This window comes from Oculina patagonica, chromosome 2 (assembly GCF_052425735.1).
Source record: "Oculina patagonica isolate OP01 chromosome 2, crgOcupat, whole genome shotgun sequence".
NCBI classification, from domain to species: domain Eukaryota; kingdom Metazoa; phylum Cnidaria; class Anthozoa; order Scleractinia; family Oculinidae; genus Oculina; species Oculina patagonica.
In genome coordinates, this window is record NC_135759.1 from 16820587 (window position 1) to 16847844 (window position 27258).

Below are 27258 nucleotides of genomic sequence, written 5' to 3' on the forward strand. Positions count from 1 at the left end.
CCTTATGCAAACTGCTTCTTGTTGTGTGACAGGAAAAATTTGTCGAAGGAAAAATGGCGGATGCTTCGAATGGTTCTGAGGTTAATGGACTCGACTTACACGAAACCCGGAAGAGGTTGGAAGTATTAGACAAAAATTACCGAAACCTAAAGGGTTTATCTCAAAAAGGTTGGTGATTATATCATACTGAAGACAATTTTACAAGGAAGCTGGCGACTTTGTTATTTGCATTCAGTTTGTTCAGCTGTACATTTTCTCGAGTGGTTGATCAATCAAGTTATTGATTTCTTTCTTTTTCAGCGGTCGTTGAATTCGAAGATCTGCAGAAAAAGTGCCAGGAGTACTTTGAAAAGGTAAGTGTATTATATGGTAATTGTTTTTCTTCTTCTTGGGAAACCTCCAGCTGGTTCTTGATAAATTGAAGAATAAAGAACCCGCGATCTTCTAATTAAAACCCAAATATCTCTCGAGTCTATCGCGATTTTCCTTTCCTTTTTTATTTCAGTACAAAGAACAAGAAGCGAAATATTTGAAAGTCAAAGGAGACTTGGAGAAACTGAAAGACGGTAGGAACAGGAGTTTTTTATAATGAGATTTCAATCAAAATAATATTAAGCTCGTCTTTCGCGAGACTCACTGATAAATTACAAAGAAAAGATATTACAATCGCAAGCCATTTGCTTCCCGTTTTGTATTAGCGCGAGTGCTTAAAGCAAATAACTGTGATAGGATATTGTATAAAAGCTATTTGTCGTATGGCTGCTATTGGGCATGTTTTTAGAAGTCAGAAGGTTGTTTCCTTATGAATTTTGCGACTTGCTTACAGCATACCCTTGGGCGAAATTACAAAATAATGTAGTGGTCAGGCCTTGTTAACATTGTGGTTGGTGCTTCGTCTGTGAGGTGAAATGTTGAACCTTGCTTGTATGCTCTTAACATTCAGCCCGAACTTGTCTGCAGAACTAGTGATTTGATGAAAAGCTATGCATGTTCTTTTAATTCAGTCTCTAACTTAGACATTAACTTTCAAAGAGTGCAGAAATATTTCAGAAAGTTGTTGATTTTGAAATATAAATACATTACGTATGTCCCTTTCGGAAGTCAATTAGCTTAGAAGATAGGGACTATAATGTAAACACATTTTCTATTATTCAAGGATATGTTTGATTTGAAAGCTATGGATATTTTAATGCAACACCTTTTGCAGTGTCGAAAAAGGATTCTATATCCTTTGGGTATTCTCGATTTTGTTTTGATTCTAATTAGTTCTTCTTTATTCAATTGTACTGCTTAATTTCATTTCATTTCTTTTTGTTCTGGTTTAATTTCTTGATGCGGAAGCTTAAGAGCTCATGTTGTAAACAAAAGATGTATTTATCAAATCTCTGGTTTATTTTTTCTTCGTTAAACTTTCTTGTTAAGACTTCAGTGAAAAAGACAGAATATAATATTATTCAGAGGAATTTATATAAAGTCAAAGGTTATCTTTTTGACTTGAAGTTTTAATGAAATTCTTTCAACGGCGTTCTAAGTACTACTTAATCCAAAAACAATATTTTCGGCTGTGTCGTGGTAACATTAAATAAATATTATTCTTTTTAAAAATATGACAGTGACCATATTGAACTGGAAGACTGTGACATTTTGAAAGTTCAGGAAATATCAGAATTTAGATTTAAAAGTTCTAATATTCATAAAGAAAAGAAACCCATAAAAATCTATGCCGTGATTGCAGTAGTTTAATATGTGATTGCAGTAATTACACGGGCTATTAAGCCCTGAGTCAAGAATTGGGTGAGTCACATTCTTTTTTCTTTGTGTCCCGATGGTCCTTTGCAGTTGTTTCTTGGGATGTCACGGGGGAGCATATTTGGGATGTGATGGGGTAGGGGGGGTGGGGGGGGGGGAGCATTGCATGACATCCCAAACAATGGCTGCGAAGGATTCCAAATATTTGATATTGTACTTGACCTGGCCCAGCTAGAGCACCACCATGCAATATCTGTTTACAGATCGTCTGGTAATATTATATTCTGACAAGCGAACTGAATTTCGCCAGGTGTGAAATAACCAAACTTGCACAAAACACTCTCTGTATTTAAGATAGCTCGCGTAAAGCTGTTTGCAGCATCTTGCCTTGTTATAAAATTATGTTGGTTCTATTTAATTTATCACTATTTAATTTTATTATTTTTACAGTTTTTCTCCATTATCATGTATAATCAGACTGGATAGTTTTTAAATTTGCTTATATGAATCAGAAAATTGTTTACTAATAGGTCTTTTTTGCATGACTTAGTTAATTTATACAGTGAAGACAGGCACAACTGACAATATTAGTAAAGTGCCATTTCCCAAAGCAGAATGTAATAAGGCAAGGAGATCTAGTGCTAATATAAGTGTGCGGGAGCCCGGATCGAACGGTCCAAGTTTGAGCCCTGTACAAGGTCACCGTGTTGTGTTCTTGGGCATTACACTTCACTGTTGTAAGTAGTGACTCTCTTCAACCAGGTGTATAAATTTATGGATACCAGTGAAATAATTCTGAGAGGTAACCCTACCATGGACTAGCATCCTATCCAGGGAGAGTAGAAATATTCCTAGCTGCTAAGCTACCATAACTGGAAAAGGCTCCGGCAGTGTGGGCCACTTGACTTGAGGCTTCCCCAAGTTTATTTTTATTATCAGAGCTGAACCCAGACTAGAGTTTGATCCAGAGTGCAGCATGCTGACCAGAACTAAAGGCCAGCATATACCTGCCAACTCTCACGCCTTGGGCGTGAGTCTCACACCTACAAGTTGAAAACTTCGCTCTCAAGCCAACTCACGCTTACAAACCAACTTCTCACGCCTAATCGAAAAATGTGAGTTATTACAACCAAAAACGACACATTTTCCAAAAAATGTAATCTCAAACCAATGTGAGAAAATAAAACACCATGTTAAATGAGTAAATGGCGATACCTTCCCCGAAATGACAAAGTTTTGACGAAAAAAAGTATTGGGAACGAGGTCGTATTTAGCAAAACACGTCCATGTACTGGGATCGGAACGTACTTTGGATGTCTTCGGAAAACTTCGGACATTGTCGTATCGTCTTCAGAAATCCTGGCACTCTCAGAATCAAAATCTCACGCCTTTGACCCAGAAAAAGTTGGCAGGTATACCAGCATGTCTTCTCAGTGTGACACTTGCACTAACTGCTGTGGTTAATGCTGTGGTTAATGTTGCTAATTATTTCCAAAATTCATTCTTTTCTCATTCCACAGTTTCTAATCTTGCATTATCTGAATATGAAAATTTACACTCAAAGTTTGAGGTGGAGCAAAGCTGTAGGAATAAAGCCGAAGAGTTTGCCACAAATGTATGCTATGATATTATAAATTATATAATTTTAATAAATGTGCATTAATTAGTGATGATTATTACGGAAATTGATAACAGTAGTGGCTATAGTGGTAGGGTCTGGGCATCAATTTTAGATTACAGTCAAACCGGATGTTTTTTTGATAGGAACTTTGCAATGTTGCGGCGCAATGTTCCAATATTGATTGACAGTTTGCTCGTCGCAACTTGAAACTTTCAATTCAAATTTGCCTGAGCAAGTTGCAGGAAGTTGCCAAGTTCCGGTTTTCATTTTTCCCGTATGAAACGTAATAATTCCACCTCTGTCTCGCAGAAGGATGAAGTAATTGCCCTATGGTCGACTGCTTATCAACAGACTGCGATAAATTAGAACCGGCTTAGTTGAAATCGCCAAACTTGGAATTTCGATTAAAAATTCAAATTTGCTCCGCAAGTTACGGCTTACGTTTGGTAATTTTGAAGCGTAATTCCTAACTTAGCAATGTAAACTAAGACTGTCGCTTATTTCTTGCATTCTGTTGATGAACAGTCGAATAAGGGGCAATTATTTTCTGTTTCTTTGAAACAAAGGTGGTATAACCTCGTTTTAAACGGCAAAATGAAAACCGGAACTTGGCAAATTGCTCGAGCAAATTTGAGTTGAAAGTTGAAAGTTGCGACGAGCAAACTGTCAATCAATATTGGAACATTGCGCCGCAACATTGCAAAGTTCCCATCAAAAGAACATCCGGTTTGACTGTAATTATTGGCAACATCTGCACAAAATTAATCACCAATCACAAGAGGAGAATGTTTTAAAATGTGTCCTTTACGAGTCTAGAATTTCATATTAAATGTAGAATGATGGTACTTGTAAGAGACTGAACATAATTACATCCTCATCAGAGACCCAGGGGCAGTTAGTTGGGACAAAATGAAGTAAACCCGACAAAATCAGAGTGACAAAGATTTTTTTCTCTCTCCAGACCATTTCTAAATGGTTCTGTGAATGCTCACATCGTAAATAATAGTGTACACGTCTACCTGTGGAATGCATTGGTGGCCTTTCGGCGTATTTCTCAGCCCTCTGCACCAAAAAAATGCATGCAGTACAGCTAGTGCAGGACATGCATTTGGCTTAAAAGTACTCACACGACAGGATACTTTTAACCCAAAATAAAAAGCTCAATATTTCAATATTTGTTTTAATTTGCTTTTCTTGATGTATAATTTGTTTTTTGGCCAACTGGGACCTTACAGCACTGCGCGTATTTTTGGTGCACGGACCAGACATTGAGTATGCAGAACGTCCGTCAATGCATCACACAGGAATGATCATTATCCCTGATCGGCCCAAACAAAAATTCCCTGGTGGATCAAAATAAGTTGTGTTCTTCTCACCACAAATATTTTCATGAAAATTTATCCATGGCAAGGGAACTTGGTCCCAGTGACATGTTTGTATATACTCCTGTCTGGAGACATTGGTACTGTGAGAGTTAAGTATCTCAGACACTTCACTGAATACAACATGTGGACAGTGAAATATTTATTAGGCAGCTCTCCTTCCCAATGAGAATACGGGTTCATTCCATAAAAACATACATGCACAACCTCGTTCCCAGGGTCTCTCTCTCCTGCCCCCTAGAGCGAGAGGAGGGCAGGAGAGAGAGACCCTGGGAACGAGGTTGATACATGCATACATGTACATGTAGGTCAAGAAACTATTTACGGTGGTCGGGATTAATAAACCAGCAGTTGTCAAAACTAATTTACGTTTATGTTTAATGCCACAGATGGTTCAACAAAACAAGCAGCTCAAGCGTCAAAGCCAGCTACTTATATCTCAAGTTGGTGGGCAGGTGAACCTTGTAAGTATTTTTATTTGTTTATTTGCTGGCTCATTAATACAGTTGAACGCCACTTTACAGACACTCACCCCACTTAAAGCCAGACACCTCTCTATAACAGACACTTAATTTCTGCGGTCTATACAGTGTCTGTATAAAGTGATCAGCTTTACTTATTTTTTGGTTTAGTATTAGTATAGGAAATTGGAAGATCTTGAGTATAATTAAACTAGTAATAGCTCTCGCTAAGCTGCCCCCACCTCTTTATAATTTCTTTTACAGCAGTAATCTAAGATTAGTTGAGTCTTTTTGTCGCCTTTACTTATTGATGCCGGCGATGGACTACACATTTAATAGCAAGGCTGCTGCCTAAGGAAATTTTTAAGGAGCCCTTCGGGCTCCTAACTTCAAAATTTAGGAGCCCAAGCCATTATGTTAGGAGCCCAGCTTAAGTTGCCGAAGACAAATCTGGGGGGGGGGGGTGGTGGTGGTGGGGGTAACTTAGGCAAATATGTGGTCGACTATGTGGCCTAGGAGAGGGGCCCAGGGAATGAACCTTTCCCCAACATTACTGCTATAATATACCCGAATGTCCCCTAGGGGTACTCCCTATAGTGGACTACCGTATTTTTTCGATTAAGCGCCCTGGGCGCTTATTAAATTTTTGGATCTTGAGGGTGGGCACTTATTCGAGGCTGGGCGCTTAATAAATTTTCACCATTTTTGGCGAGTAGTACGTTTATTTTGCAAGAAAACAATGTATTATAATTAAACGTGAAGGTGTACTTAAGCTGAATTTTAAATGTTCATTAAAAAAGTTTTAGTAAAAAAATAAAAAATTTCGGTCATCGGGATAGTCTCTTTGTAGTACTTAGTCAATTTTAATCTCAACTTCAACAATAATCAAAATTCCTTTTATGCCCTCATTTTAGGAGGGTGGGGGTGGGCGCTTATTCGAGGCAGGGCGCTTATTGACTTTTCCTACCTATAGGGTGGGCGCTTATTCGAGGTTGGGCGCTTAATTGAATAAATACGGTATATGGGGAGGCTCCATCCAACAGGGATACCTTTTTCAGGCTCCAGGTATATAAAAGTGTGGGGATTTCACCCGGGGGGGGGGGGGGGGGCACTCCCATACATGAGCTATATAGGTACATGTGCTGCTGTGAAAGGTATGGTTTTCAAGCAGTTTAGTCTGGGATAGGGTATAGACATTTCAGAGAGTTTTGGTCTAGAAAAGGGTAGCATTTGCCGGGAAACCGATCGACGGTATGACGAATATAGTCCAGAAACTCGGAAGAGAAAGAGGCTTTCCTAAACGTAAATAAAATCATCGTGGCATCGTTGTTCACAGATGGTTTTCAATTAAAACACTGATAATGATACAGTTCTAACAAAATGCAAGTCTGGGATAGGGTAGGGATTTTCAGTGTCTAGTCTAGTATAGGGTTGCAAAAATCAGCTGAACATGGTCTGGTATAGGGTAAGGGCTTCAAATTCCCAGCGGCACACCCCCACCCAAAAATATACCGGGTACCCCCCCCCCCCCCGGGGGGATTTCATGAGTTGGACTATACAAAAGGGGAGGGAAAACTGGGTTAAAAGTATTAAAAGAACCCTTCATAATGCTTGAACAGACTCACCAAATGATCAAGTCATTTAATAAGTCTTTTAAAGTGTTATTATTCAAGTGAAAAATAAGTAAAAAGATGCAGTACTATTCCTTTTGTCGGTATGTGAAAGGGGTGTCATCTTCGTGAGGGGGCATATGGTTTCTAAAAGGGTAAGGGTCGCTTTCACATACCAAAAATGGCAACCTCGTTCATGAGATCCTGGGAATGAGGTTGCCGAAAGGGTATATAAAAAGGGTAAGGGTACCCTGGGGCAGAGCCTCCCCATAAAACTGTTTTTTACTCTGCAGCAACCTAAGAGACCCAGAGGAAAGAAGTTTGATAAGTCATCAATATCAGCAATATATATTATCTCTCCCCTCTGTGGGTTATATCACTAGCTGGGCTGGGAGAAATAAACCAACAATGAAAACTGACATGCATTTAGTTGAAAGCACGAAGGGTTAATTCATTTGTTAAGCCAGTGCCAGTCTGAGTGCATTTCATGTACTTTCATTAGTTTTTTCACATAGAAAATCAATGAACATGAAGCAGGAAAATCCAGTTCAATTAATATTTTAGTTATCAAGGTTAAAAAAGAAGCAATAATTAAGCAGGTCAATTTTTCCTAGGTTTAGAAAAAGGCAATAAGAAGTCAAAAACACCTGTGTAAACACTTTAATTAAGTTATGATCTTATCTTTGTTACATGATAACCAGTTGACAAAAATAGAACAGAAAATTTAAATTGTGAAAACACTTCAAATTACTTAACTTATCAAATAAGTTGTTTATAAAAGAAATTCAAACTGAACATCTGAGCAGGCAAAAAGCACTGAGGTTTCAAGCACAAAAATTTGCTAGTTACGGATCAATGCCCGAGAAGGCTCCTCATTATAAATGCGAAAACATGAAACAGTTCGTTGAAAATAACAACCTTAGTCCACAAAAAAGCGGCAGCAGATATGAAATGTCACATGAAAAGAAAGAGGCATACACTTTATGTTCATTCTAAAGTTAAGCGTTCAATGCTTTATAGTTTAAGCTGAATTACATGTAAAACACGCCACGTAAGTTTGTGTACACATCACGATATTTGCACGTTGTTTTACGTAAGTTTAAGCCTGTCGGAAAGGTTTTTGTATCAAGCGTTTGCAGATTAAAATTATTTCAGACCTGATCCATGACTGAAGTAGCAAACAGATTGATTTCACTTTTGTATCCGTAAATATTTCTTCAGATTCACTTCGAAAATTCTCCGAAACGTCAACGAAGCAAACGAAACGTAATCCAGAACATAACACATTCCATATTTGGAAGTTAGGCCCAGTCCTAAACACTTGAAAGCGAATGGTTTTCGAAGTTGCTAACTTTTGCAAAGACACGTTACGTACTTGATACGCTAAATCACAGGCGGCCCAGGCTCTCTCGGTAATTATTTGTTAATTATTTGCAACGGTCGTTGTCGGTTCGACTCAAGCGATCGAAAAATATGCTCCATAAATGGACGAATTTGAGATCTTTCGTTCCTAAATTACAATAAACTGTAAGCCATATAAATAAAGATCACTTACCTATTGTTGTTTGTCTGTTTTTGTGTGATTTTGAGGGGTTTTGGGACGTTTATTCCTCACTTGCCGCTGACGCCCCCTACTAATACCAAGTAGGGGGCGTCAGCGGCAAGTGAGGAATAAACGTCCCAAAACCCCTCAAAATCACACAAAAACAGACAAACAACAATAGGTAAGTGATCTTTATTTATATGGCTTACAGTTTATTGTAATTTAGGAACGAAAGATCTCAAATTCGTCCATTTATGGAGCATATTTTTCGATCGCTTGAGTCGAACCGACAACGACCGTTGCAAATAATTAACAAATAATTACCGAGAGAGCCTGGGCCGCCTGTGGCTAAATGTGAACAATTTTAGCGTTTCCGTTTAAAATGAAGCAGTTTTTTGTTTTAAATGGGATTTTTTATGCCAATGAAACAAGGTTACAAGGAAAATGAAGTCAAAGGATGGGAGTGGAAGATCAATGTTTAGGCGCCCATGCGGGCTCCTTGAACAAAAATTCAGTCGCCCGCACTCGTAACTTAGGCGCCCCTGGCGACCGGGCGCCCATTAGGCAGCAGCCTTGAATAGGCTTCTCTTTTACTGTGCCATGTACATCACGACATTGTTTGCTGCAGAATTTCTTGTTGTGTGACACCGTTGGGTCCTAGAAATATTCGCAAGTTCAAATTGAATATATTACCTAGCGGAAATAACACATAATACATTATTCGTGGTGACAACATGCAAGCTTTTTTCCGGGCTTATAACATTCAAAATGAACTTACAATAATTTACAGGCCAAAAAGCCTAACAATTTCACAAGTATCAAAGTATGGCACATTCAAAGATTCAAGAAAACAATTTTTTTAATCCCTATTCAACCCTTTTGATCAAATAAACTGACAGTTTGTTAATTCATCATCATCAATTCTCGTCGCGCCAGTAGGCGCATAAGGCCGTCACGTTTTCTGTCCAACACTGCCTGTTCTGTGCCACTGCTTTGGCTACCTCCCAGCTTGCCCACCCTGCCTTGTTTCTTTCCTTTTCCACTGTCCTTCTCCAAGTTGTCCTTGGCCTCCCTCTTGCTCTTCGTCCTTCTGGTGTCCATCCCAATGCTGTGAAGCAGTCATTTGCACCTTCTCTCCTGAGTATGTGTCCCAGCCAGTTCCACCTTCTTCGTCGTACCTCGCAGCTTATGGCTGCAGCTTAAGTTTGTTAATAAAATTAGGGAAACATATTACCTTGTATTGCATGACAAAGTTCACGCTTTTGTTTATAACTCATCGTAAGATGTAAACGATTTCCACTTGTTTTCTCCACGTTCAGTTGCTGACTAAGATAAGAAACTCTTCGTCCCTGAATGATACTCCTGTTGTGCTTTCCATGTCATTATTTTCGGTATCATTTCAATTTCAGGCACATGTTTCAGCAATTTCTTAAAGCAACAGATGTTTCTTTTGATCACAGTGCGATGGCTATTTTTATCCTTTGCGCACTGACTTCCGTTGCTTATTTGTAAGCGTTCCGGCAATCCTTTGCAAACATTAGGGCAATCCTTTGTGAGCATTTGGGCAATCATTTGCGAGCTGCTTTGACAGAAATCAAGATTTTTTCCGGTACCATTCACTGAATGCACACATTTAACCTATCTACGCAGGGACTAATGTAAGGTGCCTCTTCGGGTTCCGGCCGGTTCTGGCCCGGGCCGGCCCTCAGGGGCAATTATACTTGAGGTTTTTGTGATTAATAGTTGGGAGTGATCACGAAAGTACTTAAATTGTACGAGAAGGTCTTGCAATTTTATATTTATAGACATCTAGACCGGTATTCAACAAAATCAAAAGCATGTTTCAGCACTATGAATCATGACCATTCAGAATGGCAAGCTTTTTATTACTTCTCGGTTCATCTTCAGACTACTTCAGGTAAACTTCAGAAATCATTGTTAAGTCTTTGGACCAATTACAGAAATCTTTGGAAGACTTTAGGTCAACTTCAGAAGCTTTTGGAAGTCTTTGGAAGTCAGACACAAGTCTTTGGAATTAAGACAGACAAGTCTTAAAAGGAAAACATCTGATTGACTTCAGAAATCTTTGGGTCAACTTCAGAAATCACCAGAAGACTTTGTGTCAACCAAACTTCAAAGACTTTGTGTCAGCTTACAAGATTGAGATTAAATGAAGAGTGCCACCATAATTTAGTGCTACTTGAAAATGTATAGTGAAGGCGTTAAATCTACTAATAGCTGCCTGGCCTTGCTAAACTGTACTGTACTTGTCATGAAAATTGTTAAAAGGTGGTTTGACTATTGATGGATAGGACAGTATACGTAGGGGCCTAAAAATTGAAAAAGTTAGGCGGACATTTTCAAGTTTGACAGTAGTGTTTCTTAGAAGAAAATCACTAAAAACCATTGATTATGTTTATTCACACCTTGGAAAATGAATTTATAATATGCCTTTCTTTTGTTGTTCATAGGTTATTTTGTTGATAAGTGAGTGCACCCTCAGAATTCCATCATAGTTTACACAAAAACTTAGAAGACTTCTTGTGATTACCGTATTATTTATTCGATTAAGCGCCCAACCTCGAATAAGCGCCCACCCTGAAGGTAAGAAAAGTTAATAAGCGCCCAGCCTCGAATAAGCGCCCACCCCTCCTCCAAGAAAAAACTGAAGTGTGCAAGAGGGGTATTGATTGACTAAGTACTACTAAGAGACTTCCCTGAAGACCGGAAACTTTCAACAAAAAGCTAAAGTTCTCCTTTGATGTATCTTCTCGTGTTGTTATTATTTAATATTTTGCTGCAAAAAGGTTACTGCTTGTTGAAAATGGTGGAAATTTAATAAGCACCAAGCCTCGAATAAGCGCCCACCTCAAATAAGCGCCCACTCTCAAGGTCCAAAAATTTAATAAGCGCCCAGGGCGCTTAAACGAATAAATATGGTAATTATTGTACTGCTCTCATCCAATCAAAATGTAGCATTATTTTTTTTTTGTCTTTTTATGGGTTGTAAAGAGTGTTGAAAATTTAGCCTAGGGTTATATAAAATTATGGTCATGTGTGAACATATTGGCATTTCATTCATTTCTATATTAGGAGGAGCTGTCTTCCCTTGAGGTTTTTAAAGCTGATGACCAGTCTTTAAGTGACAATGCAGTTCTTCATGAAGAAATCAAAGGTGTGTTTGTGAAACACTGTTTCATTACATTTAGTCATAGTGGATTTCCATGGACTGTTGAAAAATATTTCCTTTTTTGTTTTGGTTTGCGAAAATTTTGCTGTGCTCTGTGATTAGTTGGAAACACTTGATGTATTGTAGCTAAATAACAAACATGCATTTTTCTTAGCCAAATTATCACATACAAACCAAAACAACTGAGTTTATTAATTTATTGAGTTCCTGACCTTTTGCACACTTGCCTTTGGTTGCATACTCTGATTGGTTCTCTGTATTGTGATTGGCCAGACTAGATGCGATTACTTTGGTTTTGCTTTTCTTACAGTCATAAGAAAATCCCCTATCAGTTGGGCTACCAAGCCTATTAGCACATCCAGTCCCACTTGCATCCAATATATATGGGTTATGGACCAAGCGTGAGGTCAACATTGTGGGATATTGGCCAAGTTCTTTTTTTGTACATGTTTATGGACCAAGTTGAAGGCGAGGTCCATAAACACGCAAAAAAGAATGAGACCAACATCCCGCCATCTTGGTTGAACAAGCTTGGTCAGTAAAGGATTTATTATATGGGCAATAAAGTCACGAGTTAGGATTGAAATTGACTGTCGTAATGGTAACCTGAAGGAAGCCAGTTCAAGGCATGAATGACCGCACTAACTTCTTTTTCATGATTGGATTAAACAATTTAATGAATTGGTTTAATTGATTTTCAAGTTTTAAGAATGAAAGTAGTTTTCTTTGTGCAAAATTTCAATGCAAGAGCTGGTAGTTTCAATAACATCAAATTTGTGGGAAAATCGTGGGCAATCCTGGGCGGGCAGGATAGGCCCATCTTACCAGCTTGGGTAGCCAATGACAACACAGGGTTTACCTTTATCTTGCCTGCTCGAGGAGCCAGGCACCCCCCCACCCCACCCTTATACCCCACCCCTATACCATGCATGTTGGACACATCCCTATAGCATGCATGTCGAAATGAAGAGCTGTGATTACATGGACATCCACTGTCATAGGTAGAATATTATTGAAAAGGTGGGATGGGAGATAGTGGTAAATATAACATGAAAAAAGAATTTTGTTATTTTCAGTACATTGCTCGGATCAACTGTACTTTTGCAACCGATTCTAGCCTTTTTAGGCTGTACAATTATATGCTACCAATGAAGTCAATTAGATGTGACAGAACTGTCATTTATGAAGTGTTGCTTAGAAGTGCATTTTTCTGTGTTTTTTTAGGGCTCAAAGACTTAGTGGAGTCATTAAAAAAGGAGGTGAATAGCACTAAAGAAGAGCTGACTACCACACAAAATCAGGTCAGCTGACTTAATTACACATGGTGTATAATATTCAGCATTACAAGTATATTTTGTGCAAAGTTATTGACCTGGAGATTGAGGTGGTACTTATTGTACATGTGTTAACTGTACTTTTCCACTGACCCCCTCACCCTTCCCAAAGACCAGAATACACATAACATCAGCACAGATTGTTGCGGTTTATCCAGTAGCACTGCCCGGCTAGTAATTTTACTTTATGGAATAAGGGCCAAGGTCAATGGGTTAACATCCCAGCCACCCAGTGCTGGTTTCTTTAATCTCACCAGTAGTTTAAGGCCCTGGTCTGCTGTCTGACGGACAAGGGGATGTCACAAACTGGTGTTTTCAAGTCTGGTGTTCAATAAACTGAGCTTACCTGGTTGTGGACATGCTCAGTGGTAATGGTCCCAAAACTGATCTCATATCCCAGTTAGCAGTATGTTTATTTTATATAATGTTGTTATACAAAAACTTAAATTAATACCTTTACTTGAGTACATATTTTTCAAGGTTACCCACTCCAATACAGTTTCTACTACTGTATGACATCCTAGATAACAAACTGTTATATTTTGTTTATAGTTAAGTAAAGAAAAACATTCTCATGAAGCTACAAAGAAGAGGCTGTTTTCAAATGAAAAACAGTTTAAACAGCTAAACAGAGGTAACTTTTGAATACAGATTTCACAGAAATGCCCTGAGGTGGTGGTGGTTCCAATCAACTCATCACTTCTCTGGTTATGGAAAACATTTTCTCAGGTTACCCAATATTTCAACACTACATTAAATTTCTACATCAGTGCGGAGAAAAAGGCATTGTGCAGGAATGTAGCTAAGAAAACACTTACCTGGCTCATCAACAAGCCCAACTGGCTTTTCTGAACTTGGCAGCTCTAAAAGTTTACCTAAGTCTGTGTTTTCATGTGAAATTTCGACTGGATTTAAGTTCTCTTTCAGCTGGTGAAATTAGCCTGTAACCGACCCTTAGCGAAATACCTGATTGTGAGAGTATAGTTATGTATTTTGTGTGAAAGTACTTGTCAGTCTCAAATTAAACTTCCTGTGCTGAAATGCAATGCACTTTGATAGCCTTTTCTTGAAAGAAGCACAAACTTCTTTTAGCACAGAAAACAAAAATAAATTATTCTTCAAACTTACAACATACATGTATTCATGTTTCAGTTTCTGTTCTGGCCCTTGAGGAGTACAGTTCCCTGCAACAAAAGTATGCACTTGAAACTCAATGCCGTTTTGAAGCTGAGAAGTATGCTGCTGAGGTTAGTGAATTGATTCAAGAAATCATGTTAAAATTGTGTGGTTCCAGAAAATGTCCATACCCCCTCCCCCCACAGAAGGGATTGGAAAATCCTTGGGTGGGAGGGGTTTCAAAGGCCAAACACTTTAAGTAAATGTAATACATAAAGCTTAACTGAAATTTCTAGTTGGGTTGGGGGGTTTTAGGAAAATACCTTCTGTGGGGGAATGATACCTGATACCAACACAGCTTTTTGCATGCATTGCATGCTTATAATGCTACATAATAATCTTCCAGTCATCATTGATTAATTCCTGTGGAACAGCAGTCTCCTTTTCTGCTTTCTGAGATGTCACACAATACCTCAGGTATTGTGTGACTTCCCACAGGAATTCTATCAAATTTACAAAACCCTTTTTTTGTTAGAGGTTTGTGCCTTTGACCTACACATAGGGTCTCACAGGCCTGATGAGTGTCAGTGGAAAAAATGCAAGACAACCCATTTATACAATGTATTTATTTATTTGTACTTGTTGTTTGCTGAAGAGCCACATCAGAAGAGAGTCAATAAAGTTATTGAATGTGTTATTGTATACCCAGATCGAGCACTATCCAGAATAAGGATTTTTATGTCTCTTGCTAATTAATTCCAATAAATTAGTAAGTGCTTAACTTTTTTACGACTGCAGGTGGTAAGGGAGAAAGATGTGTTGGATCAACAAAGGAAGTATATTTTAGAAACTACAGGAAAAGATGAACAACTGAAGAAAGCACTTGGAGAAATCAGTGCACTTAACAAAAAGCTTGCAGAAGAAAGAACAGAATCTGAAGAAAAGGTCAGAAACTTTGAACAGTAAAACCTTTTATTTCCAAACTTAGAAGTATTATAAATTTTCAACGTAACAAATTCCTTTTGTTGTAGTTGTAAGAATTTGGCAGTTAGTACACAATTTTCGTTATTGACTCTGCAATCGTCTTTTTGACAGTGTATTGACACTGTTAGGGGAAACAATATACAAATATTACTGGTATTGTTTTAACAACAACAAAAACAACAAGCATTTTATTTCATCTAAGAAATACGTGTTATATAGCTAAATATTCGAGAAAGGTTGTCGGAAAAAAGCACAGAAGTGCACGCGACAAGACCGAAAGGTTGTCTGGGTAGAAGTAGAGAGCTACTGCACCTGCTGAATACTAATGAGATGGCGACATGAAAAACACGAATTTACAGGTTTTCGTTCTCTTGAGACATGTGGAAACAAGGTACTAATTTTGGCCAAGTTAAATTTTAGAAGACTTTTCCAAACTCAAAGACACGCGACAGTAAAAGTAAAGCTACAGAATCGAAAAAGGCCTCCTGAAAGAAAAAACAAAATCTTCACGTTCAAAAATACAAACTTAGACATTTCCTTCAGGTCAATATGCAAAATTCATGTGAACACCCAGACCACCTTTCGGTCTTGACACGTGCACTTTTGTGCTTTTTTCTCCGACAACCTTTCTCGAATTAGCTGTATACTTTCACCTCCTGCAATTCGCAAAATTATTTAATGGTTTGGGGGGGGGGGGGGGTGAAGTTAAAACAAGTGATAACTATCAATATGAAAATGACAGTATAAAATGATTAAAAAAAATAATAAAGTAGTAATTTTCTTTCTATTTAAAAGAGAGGGAAAATAAAAGAAAAAAGGAAAACAAACCAATAAAAAAGCAAACAAAAGAAACAAATTGGCTTAAAAAAGATTGAAGACTGATCCTTACGAAAGAGAACCAATTTTACAACTATCTGACATTGATATACTATTTTACTCGCATAGTGATGTTGTGTTGATATAAATTTATTTGTTTTCTTATGAATTGCAGATAAAAGACCTTCTTGAAGAAATTAAGGCTTCAAAGGATGAGGGGTATATCAATGGTATGCAAATCTGGAAAAAGAAAGAGAGAAAAATTCTTTAAATAGGGAGGCAAGCGTGGCCGAGTGGTTTAGGGCGCTGGCCTTTGTAATCTGGAGGTCCCCGGTTCAAGACCTGCCTTTGCCACTAGCTGGATTTGTTTCTCGGTTGTCCTGGGTTCAAATCCTCGGTCACGCTTTGTATATAGCCAACTGGTCTGCCTCCTGCAGTTGGGATTTTTAAACTTGTTATGTTCATTTAAAATATTTGTTTCCTCTGTTTCAGTGGCATGCCTGTAAACTAGCTATCTCGAAGAGATATGAAGCTAAGTGCATGACCACTATAAACAACATTTACATTTTTTACATAAATAAAGGCAGAATAAGTAACTAAGTTTTGTATTGGGATTCTACCCTGTAGTATAGAGTCGTCCAGGTGTTTGGTCACATTCAAATTAGTGAAAGTTTAATTGCCACTTTTGGATGTGGTTGCTTTCGCTAGAAAATTGAAATAGGAACTTTCAGGTAGTTGCCCGTTTTGGAGGCGTTGTTGCTTTCTAAAGTGCCTAGAGAGGCGCTAAATCTGTCTTTCATGTCGTAGCTGCTTTCAAATGATTGCTGCTTTCTCAACACACTCCTAGCTTTGAGGTAAATTAATGCACTGAAAAATTACTTTTTTGAGTTTCAGTGATAAAGTATCGTTTCTTAGTAGCCCAATTCCATCACTACATGTGACACAGCTTTCAACAAGTTTTAAAATCCCTTTCAAAATCCCTTTAAAATGTTTTTGGAAACACTCAGAATACCTTACCGAAGCCCTCTGTAAGCACTTTGAAGTACCTTTCAAATTCTTTAGAAACCCTTTCAGAAGCTCTTTCAATTGGTAACCCAGTTTTAGGTAGTTTGAAGCTATCGACACCCTTTTTAAAACCCTTTGGAAACGCAATCTTAGGGACTTTGAAACCCTTTATACTCCTGGTTTAACCAATATTGTTATTTTCGATAAGTCATGTTTTCATATGGAGGGTCACATGTTGTTGCTATCTTTTATGACAGTGACGGAAGAAAAACTACAGCTTGCGCAGGATACTATAGAATCCTTAGAACAGCAGCTTGCAGATTCAGAAAAGAAAGTAACTGATGCTAACCAGAAAGGTATTTATTTATCTACTATCTGTCTTTGATTTACTTCCTTAGCTCTAGCCTACTTTGAGTCGTCACGCAATGCTTTCGGCAAGGGCGATAGTAAAGACGAGAAGAATTGCGTGACACGGGGCGTGACGAGATCGGTACCGTTATCAGCGTTACCGAATCACGCATGTTTTGAAAATTTATCGATTATCGAGGTTCTGATTTGAATCAGTTTGGGTTAATATGGAATTGTAACATGGCAACAAAACGCTCGTGTTTTGATGGCACGTGAAAATGTGACGCGCCGGTAAATGGGAGTAGACCATTTCACAGTAAAACGTGCCATGCTTTCCTCGCTTTTTACCACACAAGGTCTGTTAGTAGTAAAAACTAAAATCTTCCCTATGATTTGATATAGAAACGCCACGTGCTGTAAAACGTTTGCGGGTGTAATAAAGAGGCTACTCGTCCCGTACTTAAGGGGGCAATGTCACCGAGATTTAGTGCTACTTACCGTATTTTCTCGATTTAACGCCGGGTACCGAATAAACGCCGGGTCTCCAAGGTGGAGTTGAAAATAGGCCCCTCAGGTATTTATTTGAGGTATAATAAGCTGTATTTTTATTAGCCAGATACATGTTTGTCAAAATAATGAATAAAAACCCTTGCTTAATGAACATCGGGCACAAATAAACTGCAGAAGTCAAATAAACGTCGGGTCCACAAGGCTAAGTTAAAAAAAAAAATAATCGAGAAAATACGGTAATCCAGTGAAGGCGTTGGTATTAATTGGAAATCCACTAACAGTGGACTGGCCTTGCTAAAACACACTGTACTAGTCATGAAAATTGTTAAAAAGTGGCGTGGCTATGTTTGGGTTGGAAAAAAGTGGCCTAAAACTTGAAAAAGTCGGGCAGACGTTTTCAAGTTGACAGTGTTACTTGGAAGAAAATCACTTAAAAACCATTGATTAGGGCTTATTCACATCTTGAAGAATGAATTTTAATTTTGTTGATCAGTAAGTGTACCCTCATTGTTCTAACGTAGTTCACACAAAACTTAGAAGACTTCCCGTGACACTGCCACTATTTTTTCATTTAAGTTTCAGAGCTGGAGAAAAGCTTAGAAGAAGCGCAAAAACAGGCTGCTGCACCACCCCCACCCCCGCCAGTAGCAGCTCCACCACCACCCCCTCCCCCTCCGCCTCCACCACCTCCGCCGACTCAGCTGATCAAGTAAGTCGAATTAACATAACATGATGACGGGAACATGTGCCTGCTCTTCTAATCGAGTTTCTTTGTGCTTCCCGCTATGTTAAATATGCCTTGCTTAGTTCGTGTTTTACCTGGGTCAACAATTTTGGTTGTTTTTATTTGTATTTATTTGCAATTTTTTACGCCCACTTCAAGATGGCCGCCACTTACGGTCATCAACTGGTAACTAGTAACCGGTTGGCCTACTATGCACTCCAGTTAGCCTACTATGCACTTTGGTTAGCCTACTATGCACTCCGGTTAACCTACTATGCACTTTGTTTAGCCTACTATTCACCCTCGGTTAGCCTTCTATGCACTCCGGTTTGCCCACTATGCACTTTGGTTAGCCTACTATGCACTTTGGTTAGCCTACTATGCACTTTGGTTAGCCTACTATTCACTCCGGTTAGCCTACTATTCACTTCGGTTGGCCTACCATGCACTTTGATTAGCCTGTTTACGGTTAGCTCTCTATATTTGTAAGGGTAACACGAAATCTTGGAGCCAGCTTTCTGGTTGCTCAGTGTTGATCACACTCGCTCTTCAGTCGGACGACCCAGGCTCGACTCCACCTAGGAGCACTTTATATTGAATATTTTCGCCTTTCCACTTTGATAAAATTCGAAAAAAACCTAAGTGGCTAAAGTGGGCGTAAAAAATAATTGCCCTGAGAGGAGGAACTTATAACTGGCATTTTACGATAGAAGACAGAGTGAACTATTTGATTAAAATTGTACCTTTTGAAATATAGGAAATTTATGAACATTGTGGGATCAAAGAAGAAGAAGGACAGTTTAAAGCGGAACAAAGGTAAATTAAAAAAAGAAAGGAATTAAAAGCAAGCAAGCAAGGAGTCAGTCAGTCAGTCAGTCAGTCAGTCAGTCTGTACTGCGTGTACTCACTTAAAATTTGTTTTACTTAAAAGTAAAGGCAATAAATTGTTTTTTTTAGGTCCAAAAGATCCGCTGGGCAATGCCATGGTTGAAATGATGGAAAGAATAAAAACTGGAAATATTCAACTAAAACCTGTCAGATCCGTAAGTGATGATTCTTTGGTATAAATAATCTTTTTGTGTGATTTATGCTTTACCGTTCGAGCTTTAATAAACAGGGCACAAAAAAGTTACTAATCAAATGCTTTTCATTTAGTGATCAAACAGAAGAGTTTTATCCACACACTGAAACAAACTTTTAAACAGGGTTGGAAATTAGCGCTCGCCCACTCGTCCAGGCGAGTGTGACTGTCGGGCGAGTACAATCACGGGTCACTCGCCCGGTCGAGTATGATTTTCATATCCAAATAAATCATTCAAAATTTATTATAAGTGTAATGTTTACTTTCCACTTCGAATAATCTACAGTCCATAAGCCGATAGCTTACCAACATTTGAAATCTCCAACAAAGCTGCATTCGCGCTCACAGACAAAAATGGCTCCGTTTGAGGATTGTTACATGATTGACGTACTTGTACAAGTAATTACTTACCGTCCACCAAGCCGCGAAACGCAGCAAGATGACCATTTCCGATTCTTGCTTCTTTGTCTTGACACTTTGTTGCACTAGAAATAAAAATTAAGTTGATTATTTGTGGGGGAGGGGCTAAGTTTCCTCTTGATGGAGGAGAGGGCGAGTGAAAACTGATCTGGGCGAGTGCAATGAAGGTCACTCGCCCAGATGGCGAGTGCTCCGAAATTTTAGTTTCCTACCCTGCTTTGAAACCACCTTGAACAGGATAATACAAAGTACACCTGTACCGCAATCTTAAAAGTACTGCTCAATAGCTTTCATTTGAATGGTCACACATTGTAACCACATTGTACGACATAATAAACAGACCCATTTCTCTCCTGTTCTCGAATGCCGTTGTGTTTTATTCCACTGTGATAGTTTAATACGCGGATTCCTTTATATTTTTTAAATAACTAGTATGGTCTTACGGTGCGAGCAAACCATAATATTGTAACCAACTTTGTTTGTTTTAGCCTTCTAGTGGTAGTAACGAGAGCGACGACACAGATGCCATGTCTGACTTGGGAAATTTGCTGGTAGGAAATGGTTTCCTCTTTTTGTTTTTTCCTTAGTGTTATTCAGAAGAACGCACTGTTTCATCGAGTGGTTGTCACAGTACAATGTCTTTTGTTGCAGCCCGAGCTTGCGAAAGAGGCTCTGTCTGTAATCTTTGTGAGTTGTCGAGTTGTTGATAAATGCTGTTGCATTTTCTTATGGCAGACAAATGGCATTCAGTGTGTAAGAACTGTTAGTTTCTTGTAGTTTGTGGCTTGGGATTTTCAAGTGAAAAAAAAAAAAAATAGGAAAGACGCTAACTCGGTGGACAATACAGTACAAACAGAAAGAACTATTTCTCTGTTTGCTGGTTAATAAGATGAACGTTTCGTTAGTAGATTAAATGTATGGCAAAGTTTACTATGGTAGTCTAAGGAGTCTTCTTTTGCGTAATTGTTACTTTTGCAGAAAACGTTGAAGAAAAACCCCAGCATTGATGCTGGCCCGGGAGTAACTTCACCCACAGACGAACCAGGAGCTGAATGGGCAAATATTAAACTTCGCAAAATGGGCACCAGTGTCGACTCTAAGGAAACGTCTGCTGGGAATAATAACAGTGAACTGAGTAAAGTCGTGTTAAGAAAACCGCGGAGCCATTCTGCTGGCGACATACTTGACGAGAGACCGAAAGACGAGGCCACTGCGGAGCTCAAACGAATTCTACAGAGACAAAAAGCTGCCGCAGAAAAAGGTAAATGGTTATGAGTAAGTCGTGCGTATTCAGCTCTTTTTCCACCTTAAATTTCTGTAGCCTGCGTAGCAGGCGTCTGGTTTTTTTGTGCGCGCGTGGGGGAGAAACGCGGAAAAAAAACAAACCCCCCCCCGGGCTAAATTTCTGCTGATTCCGCGCGACTTTCTAAAATTGTACTCCCTGGAGAAGCGTCTAAAATATTGAGTACGGTAATTGGTTCGTATGTGACTGAACAATCATTAACAAATCAGATTAAAGGTTGTATCTTAGCTAGTCGGGTCCAAGGCCTGAACCAATCTCGCTTTGGCCTGCACAACTTTTCTGTTTTGCATTACTACGCTTAGTAATCGGTTTAGATAACTCGCGCCACTTTTTCAACCAATCAGAAGTAAAATCAAACCCAATCGTGACTTGCTCACACACGTTTTCCCGCGCTTTGCGCTGGGGACACGTATTTGCTTATCGTTTTGATTGGTTCACTGGATTGTCTGTGTCCTTTGTGATTGGCCAGAGTGATAACTTTGGTTTTGGTTTTCAAACTTCTCTATGTGCCTTTTTCATAGACGGCCAGCAGTTTGTTTCCAGGACTTTTCTTCACCCCTTCCCCACTCGGGAAGAAGAATGAGCCTGCTAAGAGCCTGGAACGGGCTTAAAGAGACCTTCGGCTTAATAAACACTTTGAGTACATTCCCTAATACTTTTACTTCATTTTTATTTTATTTTAGAAGTATCAGAAGAGAAAGGTGGAAAAGTTTGTGAAAATGGAGCGAGATGAATGCGGCAAAGAGAGGTTTTGAGAATAACGATTTTGAATTATCACAAAGTCACCCAGGTTCTGACTGTTTAAAACATACAAATCAAGCAAATTTTGTGTTGCTTTGTCAACGTGCACATTTTTTATAAATCTTTGTGACCGTGCACCTGCCGTCACGCAACGCTTCTTCCCAGAGAGGTTGGATGGAATCATTGCGTGACAAGCAAAATAACCGATAGATGCGCAAGAGAACATGTGAGTTACACTTAGAAATGTTTCGAGTAAATATGCGACATGTTTTACAAATCATTGCTGGGTGTAACTGTGGTATAACACGAAAGCATTTTAAAACGAGAAAAATTATATGTAGTAGATAAAATATGAGCGGGAGATCTGTATGGGCGGTTACAATGGCGAGCCGATAGGCGAGCCATTGTAAACGCCCATACAGATCGGACGCGAATATTATATTCTACTTGTGAAATGAAAACAATAAATTGAATGCAAAGTATTGCCAGTATGCGAATCAGTAGAGATCTGTATCAAAAGTTAATGAATACGAATTAGCTGAGCAGGAGTCTGTATCAAAATTTAATTCTATTGTTTGATTTGTATTGGGGTTTACAGTTGTGTACATGTGATCTGAATAGTGTGCTGGGATTGGTTTTCACCCTCATGAATAATTAATGAATTTTACAATGTAGTAATATCTATGGCACTAATATAGTATGATAAAATCACCAATGCAGGACGTCAAAATGAAAGAGCAGATTTAGTTGTTCTTATTGTAAAAGAATCCTTTATATTTAAACGTAACTTTATATTCTTGGCCCTATTATACTGCAGAGGGAAAAGAATTTAGTCAAGTTAAGCATATATTATTGGACGTCAATTGGAGAATTAGCGTTATTGTAGGTTATTGTTTAATTAGCTATGTTTATGGGAGAATTTTGGAATACTGTTATAAGAACTGACTGCGAGCTTAGTGCACTGGTCTAGTTGAAAAAGAAAAAAATGCCAAACGAAAAGAGAAAAGAAATGAAAATAATAACAAATAGAAAGATTCTTTGCTTACTAGTGGATAGAATAGCATAAGCTGAAAATTTATTAAGTAGCCTTTGAGCTCGTTTATTTTTTTATTAAGTAAAAATACTTTACTTTTTGTACCTTGATAAATTTGGAGATTTAAAAAATACGAAGAGAGAAACCCAAGGAAAGATTAAAGAAGTTATTTAGCAGATTTCGTTTTAAGTGGGCCATAGCGCGGTGTGACACTACTAAAGGGTCCCATTTTGTTTGCAGCTTAAAGCACCCCGCAAGTTAGTTTAGACTATACCGCTAAGAGGACCATAAGGTGCCCTTCTCGTTGGAGCCTCGCCGTGGAACCTTTGTCAGAGAGTTCCTTATAGGAGTGCCCCATAAAATTATAAGTAGAATTTCCCAGAGGATATAATATTGCGATATTTTTCATAAAAATGGAGATGATAGTATATCAAATTCTAAAAAAATATAGTTGAAATGTATACTAAGAAAAGTTCCCATATGGAAATTAACTTGTACTTTGTACTTGATATTTAAATTGATGTAGCTAAAATACCTGGATTGTTTTAAACTAGTAATTTGATGCACCTACATATGACAATGCAACGATGCGACTTTGCATCTAGACAGTGACGTTTTGTGGCAGTTAAGTTTTTCGTACTTTTAGGCTAATTTTTCCAGAAGAAACTAACCCGAGTTATCAACATTTCTTTTGTTTAATTATTAACCGGTAGTTAGAATTTGCGATCATGCTATTTTGACAATTCTTGCTATATTTTAATTATGAGCTCCAAACGTTATCATAATAATGATGAAACCTTGACAAGGTGATAAACAAAGCGAGGGTCTTGGGGTGAGACTGTCTCGTCCAAATTACGTAGAATTCCGGTTGTAAGCCCTGGGCTTATACATCTTCGTAGGGTTTTTGGGGGGGGTTTATAGGGGGGGGGGTTTTTGGGGAGGGGTATAGGGGGTATATTAAATACCCGGGGGGGTTTTTGAAAAAATTTTTTTTTTTAAAAAAAAAAAAAAAAAAAAAATTTTTTTTCTTTTTCGAAGGGGGGGTAGGGGGGGGGGGGGGGGGTTTTTTTTTTTTGGGGGGGGGGTAGGGGGGGGGGAAAAAAAATATCCCTCCTAGCGCGTCTTAAACCCTCGCCTCACACTACCGTCCTGAATTTCGGCAAAAAAAAAACAGAATGCAAGCATTCTATACATGTCTTTATGTTGTGGTTTCTTCAATTTGAAATTGAATTTTAATTTGATTTTGATTTTTTTTTTCATTTGAAAACCACTTTGTATAAACAGAATTATCTAAAATAGCATGAACGTACTTCTTTAGAATTAATGGTTTGGAAGACTCGATAATGTTATGAAATAAGCCTGCTGATGGGCGTTTCGTTCCTTTCCTTTCTAGAAAAGCCTTATAAATGTTACCATCTTGGAATGAAACATTTTTTGTAAAATAAACATTCTCCAACACATTTGTCAACGTTTTGTTGTTGTGAACGTGGGTTTTGATGGACGACAGAAAGTATATTCCCTTCTCCTCAAGGCTTATAGACGAAGCAATGTTGAGTGAGTGCTTTGAGATTCTGTGCTTTCATAGTCGCTGGCTTTCATAGTTTCTGGAAATAGACTTGTTTTCCTGTCTGGGAAAGAGTATAGAAAGTGAATTTAATATCAGGCGTGGAAGTGCAACGAGTTTCTTTTTGCCATGGAAGTGCTAGCTTGCCGGATTTCTGTTCAGAATATTCTGATTTTATTTTACTCATTGTATTGTGTCTGGAAAAGAATAGCCAGGGTTATAAATAATTATGGAAAAAGTCTTGCAGAGCTTTATGATTTCTTTTTCTTATCATTGAGGCAAACTTCATTGTAAAGAATATCTAAGGCGTCAACATTTCATCCTGTGATAATACGTATACATGCAAATAAAACCCAGAAAATGATCAAAGACTTCTCAAACCCTTGACCTTGCTGTTGCAGAGCGAATGTTGTGCCACTGCTGAGCCAAAAGCCATTAAAAACAGTTCAACAACAGGTTAACGGCGAACTGTTGACAAACCCCCGGGGCGTTTGATCGAGGTAATGCACGCCGGGTACATTAAATAATTTCCGCGAGGTTTGAGTCAGTATGATGCAGTATATGAACTTCCTTTAATTATTTTTCTGCACCAGATATAAAATTAATGATGAAATTTGATTGGTTAAACGAACGTTCCAGATTTCTATTTGTAGGCCGCTTGCGCGCGTTGGCCGTTTAAGTATTCCTTTTTTTGTTCATTACCTTGTACATTTTATTCATGTTTTTGTTCATTATTTTGTTCATTTTGTTAATGTTTTGTTCATTAGTGGGCCTCAACTTCGCGTCAGTGCATTAAAGAACAAACCACTCGGTCAATATTTCCACATCAACCCCTTACCCGCGGTCAATAACAGCAATCTTTTCGTCGCGACAAAAACAAAACACTTTACAAGTGTGCACACCTTAAAACTGCCATCGAACAGCTCTGCGATGTGGAGATTTACGCGCAAGGTGCTTTATTACCGTAGAAGGAATCTTTTGGCATTCTCCTTGTTATTTTTCGCCGGGCTTTTTCTACTTCTGCTGTTCCAACTTTCCACGGTTATACAAGCGACTCCACGCGAAGCTCTCGCCAGCATTCAGACAAGTTCCCGCTATGAGGTTGAAACGTTAAGATAAACAGGGAAGCAGGGATTATTATAGCCGAGCTAGGCGAGGGTCATGACAGCGATCTCGAGCAAAGCAGAAAAATGGGATTAAACTACGTCCAAAGTAGCAGCGCGATTTCTTCAGTGAGCCCAGGAAAAACGACTGAAAGAGTGAAGTCTTCCTGCAAAGAAATACGGGAAAAGCCAAGATTTCGCGCAGTTGAAAAAGGAACGCTCGTGTATTCGGCGTGGTTTGATGATCGACAATCTCAGCATTTCATTCGGATTTTGTTATTGAGTTCAACGAGACATCCTCCGCCGCTTTTTTGCCATTTCAAAAGTGCGTCAAAACAAAATACAGTAATCAGTAGCGTTTCCTATTATCAACACAATGAAAATCACTATATGCACTTTGGCGGCTTCATAGCTTCATGTGTCCTTCCGCCAGAACTCGACAGCATACCATGTTTTGTAAATATCTCCACAAGATCAACTTTTAAGGATCAAAACGAAAGTTCTGGCTCAGGTGTTTTGCCTGTGGGTTTAATCGACCATCAACATCGTTTTGCTGAGAAAGTGAGCCGCGGGCAATACGGAATTTGTATACCTCCTTTACATGGTGAAATATCGGTCGACAGGTTGATCGAATTTTTGGAACTCTCGCAAATTTTGGGAGCTTCACATTTTATATTTTATGACTTGGAGGTTTCTGATGAGGTACAAAAAGTGTTGGATTATTACGAAGAAAAAGGGTTAGCGCGCGTTCTTACGTGGAATTTACCTTCTTATATCGGGAAGTATGATATCCATTATTTCGGGCAGACACTATCAATTATGGACTGCTTGTTCCGATCTATGAGTCATCTTGACTTTGTGGCGTTCAATGATTTAGATGAGTTTATTGTGCCGCTACAACATGACAACATGATCTCACTACTGGAGAAAATTCATCAAGATGAACATTGCGGTCACTGTTTTCAGAGCGTAATATTCGACCCTTTAAGGGAAGACTGGGAAATCTCCCCGCTTTTGACGCAACGGCTATTTCATCGCACAAAAACCGCCATTCCGTTTTGGACAAAATGTGTTGTCAATCCGCGAAGAATATTCGAGCAAGGAGTACATCATATTAGCAAGCCAATCAAGGATTATTACATCGTTGATAAGGTGGACTGGAGTCTAGCACGAGTTTTTCATTACAGAAAATGCGATGATTCATATGCCTTACTAGACCCAGAATGTTCTGGCGTCGTAGAAGACAAAACTATGCAAAAATACGGAGAACGACTGCAGCGTAATTTTGAGCTAACAGAGGCAGAGCTTGATAATTTTTCTACAGATAATAGACCACAGTTTTAATTTGGTTGATTACTGAAAAAAAAAATTAAAAACGACTCAGAAAACGCCACACACATAGTGAGTTCTGAAAGTTTATTTTATTTCTTCCAATCCCATGCGAGATTTATAAAACAACTATGGTCTCCAGTGCGTCAAACGCATGCTGTTAGCGTCACTACGAAACAGTCAAAAATATAAATGTTTGTATGGAAATACAAGCAATCTAGTGGCTTGAGATATAACAAAGATCTATTAAAATCGAAGTAATGATAAGCCCGATAATAAAAACAAATTTGA

At 38.6% G+C, this 27258-nt stretch overlaps 2 protein-coding genes across 2 annotated transcripts; both read left to right on the plus strand.

Annotated features, from left to right (window-relative positions):
* LOC144643198 (shootin-1-like) lies at window positions 1-23843 on the plus strand. The gene is made up of 18 exons (XM_078502381.1): window positions 1-168; window positions 301-353; window positions 506-566; window positions 3270-3364; window positions 5142-5216; window positions 11460-11541; window positions 12781-12857; window positions 13443-13524; window positions 14043-14137; window positions 14805-14951; window positions 15982-16036; window positions 17069-17167; window positions 18246-18378; window positions 19151-19209; window positions 19351-19436; window positions 20383-20445; window positions 20873-21155; window positions 21881-23843. The coding sequence occupies exons 1-18, from the start codon at window positions 54-56 to the stop codon at window positions 21928-21930; spliced, it is 1710 nt and encodes a 569-aa protein (XP_078358507.1). The 5' UTR covers window positions 1-53; the 3' UTR covers window positions 21931-23843.
* A 238-nt stretch (window positions 23844-24081) lies between these two features.
* LOC144643244 (beta-1,4-galactosyltransferase galt-1-like) lies at window positions 24082-27258 on the plus strand. Its single transcript, XM_078502438.1, is given in 2 exon segments — window positions 24082-25648; window positions 25651-27258. Coding segments are annotated over 2 exon segments (1515 nt in total). The 5' UTR covers window positions 24082-25465; the 3' UTR covers window positions 26983-27258.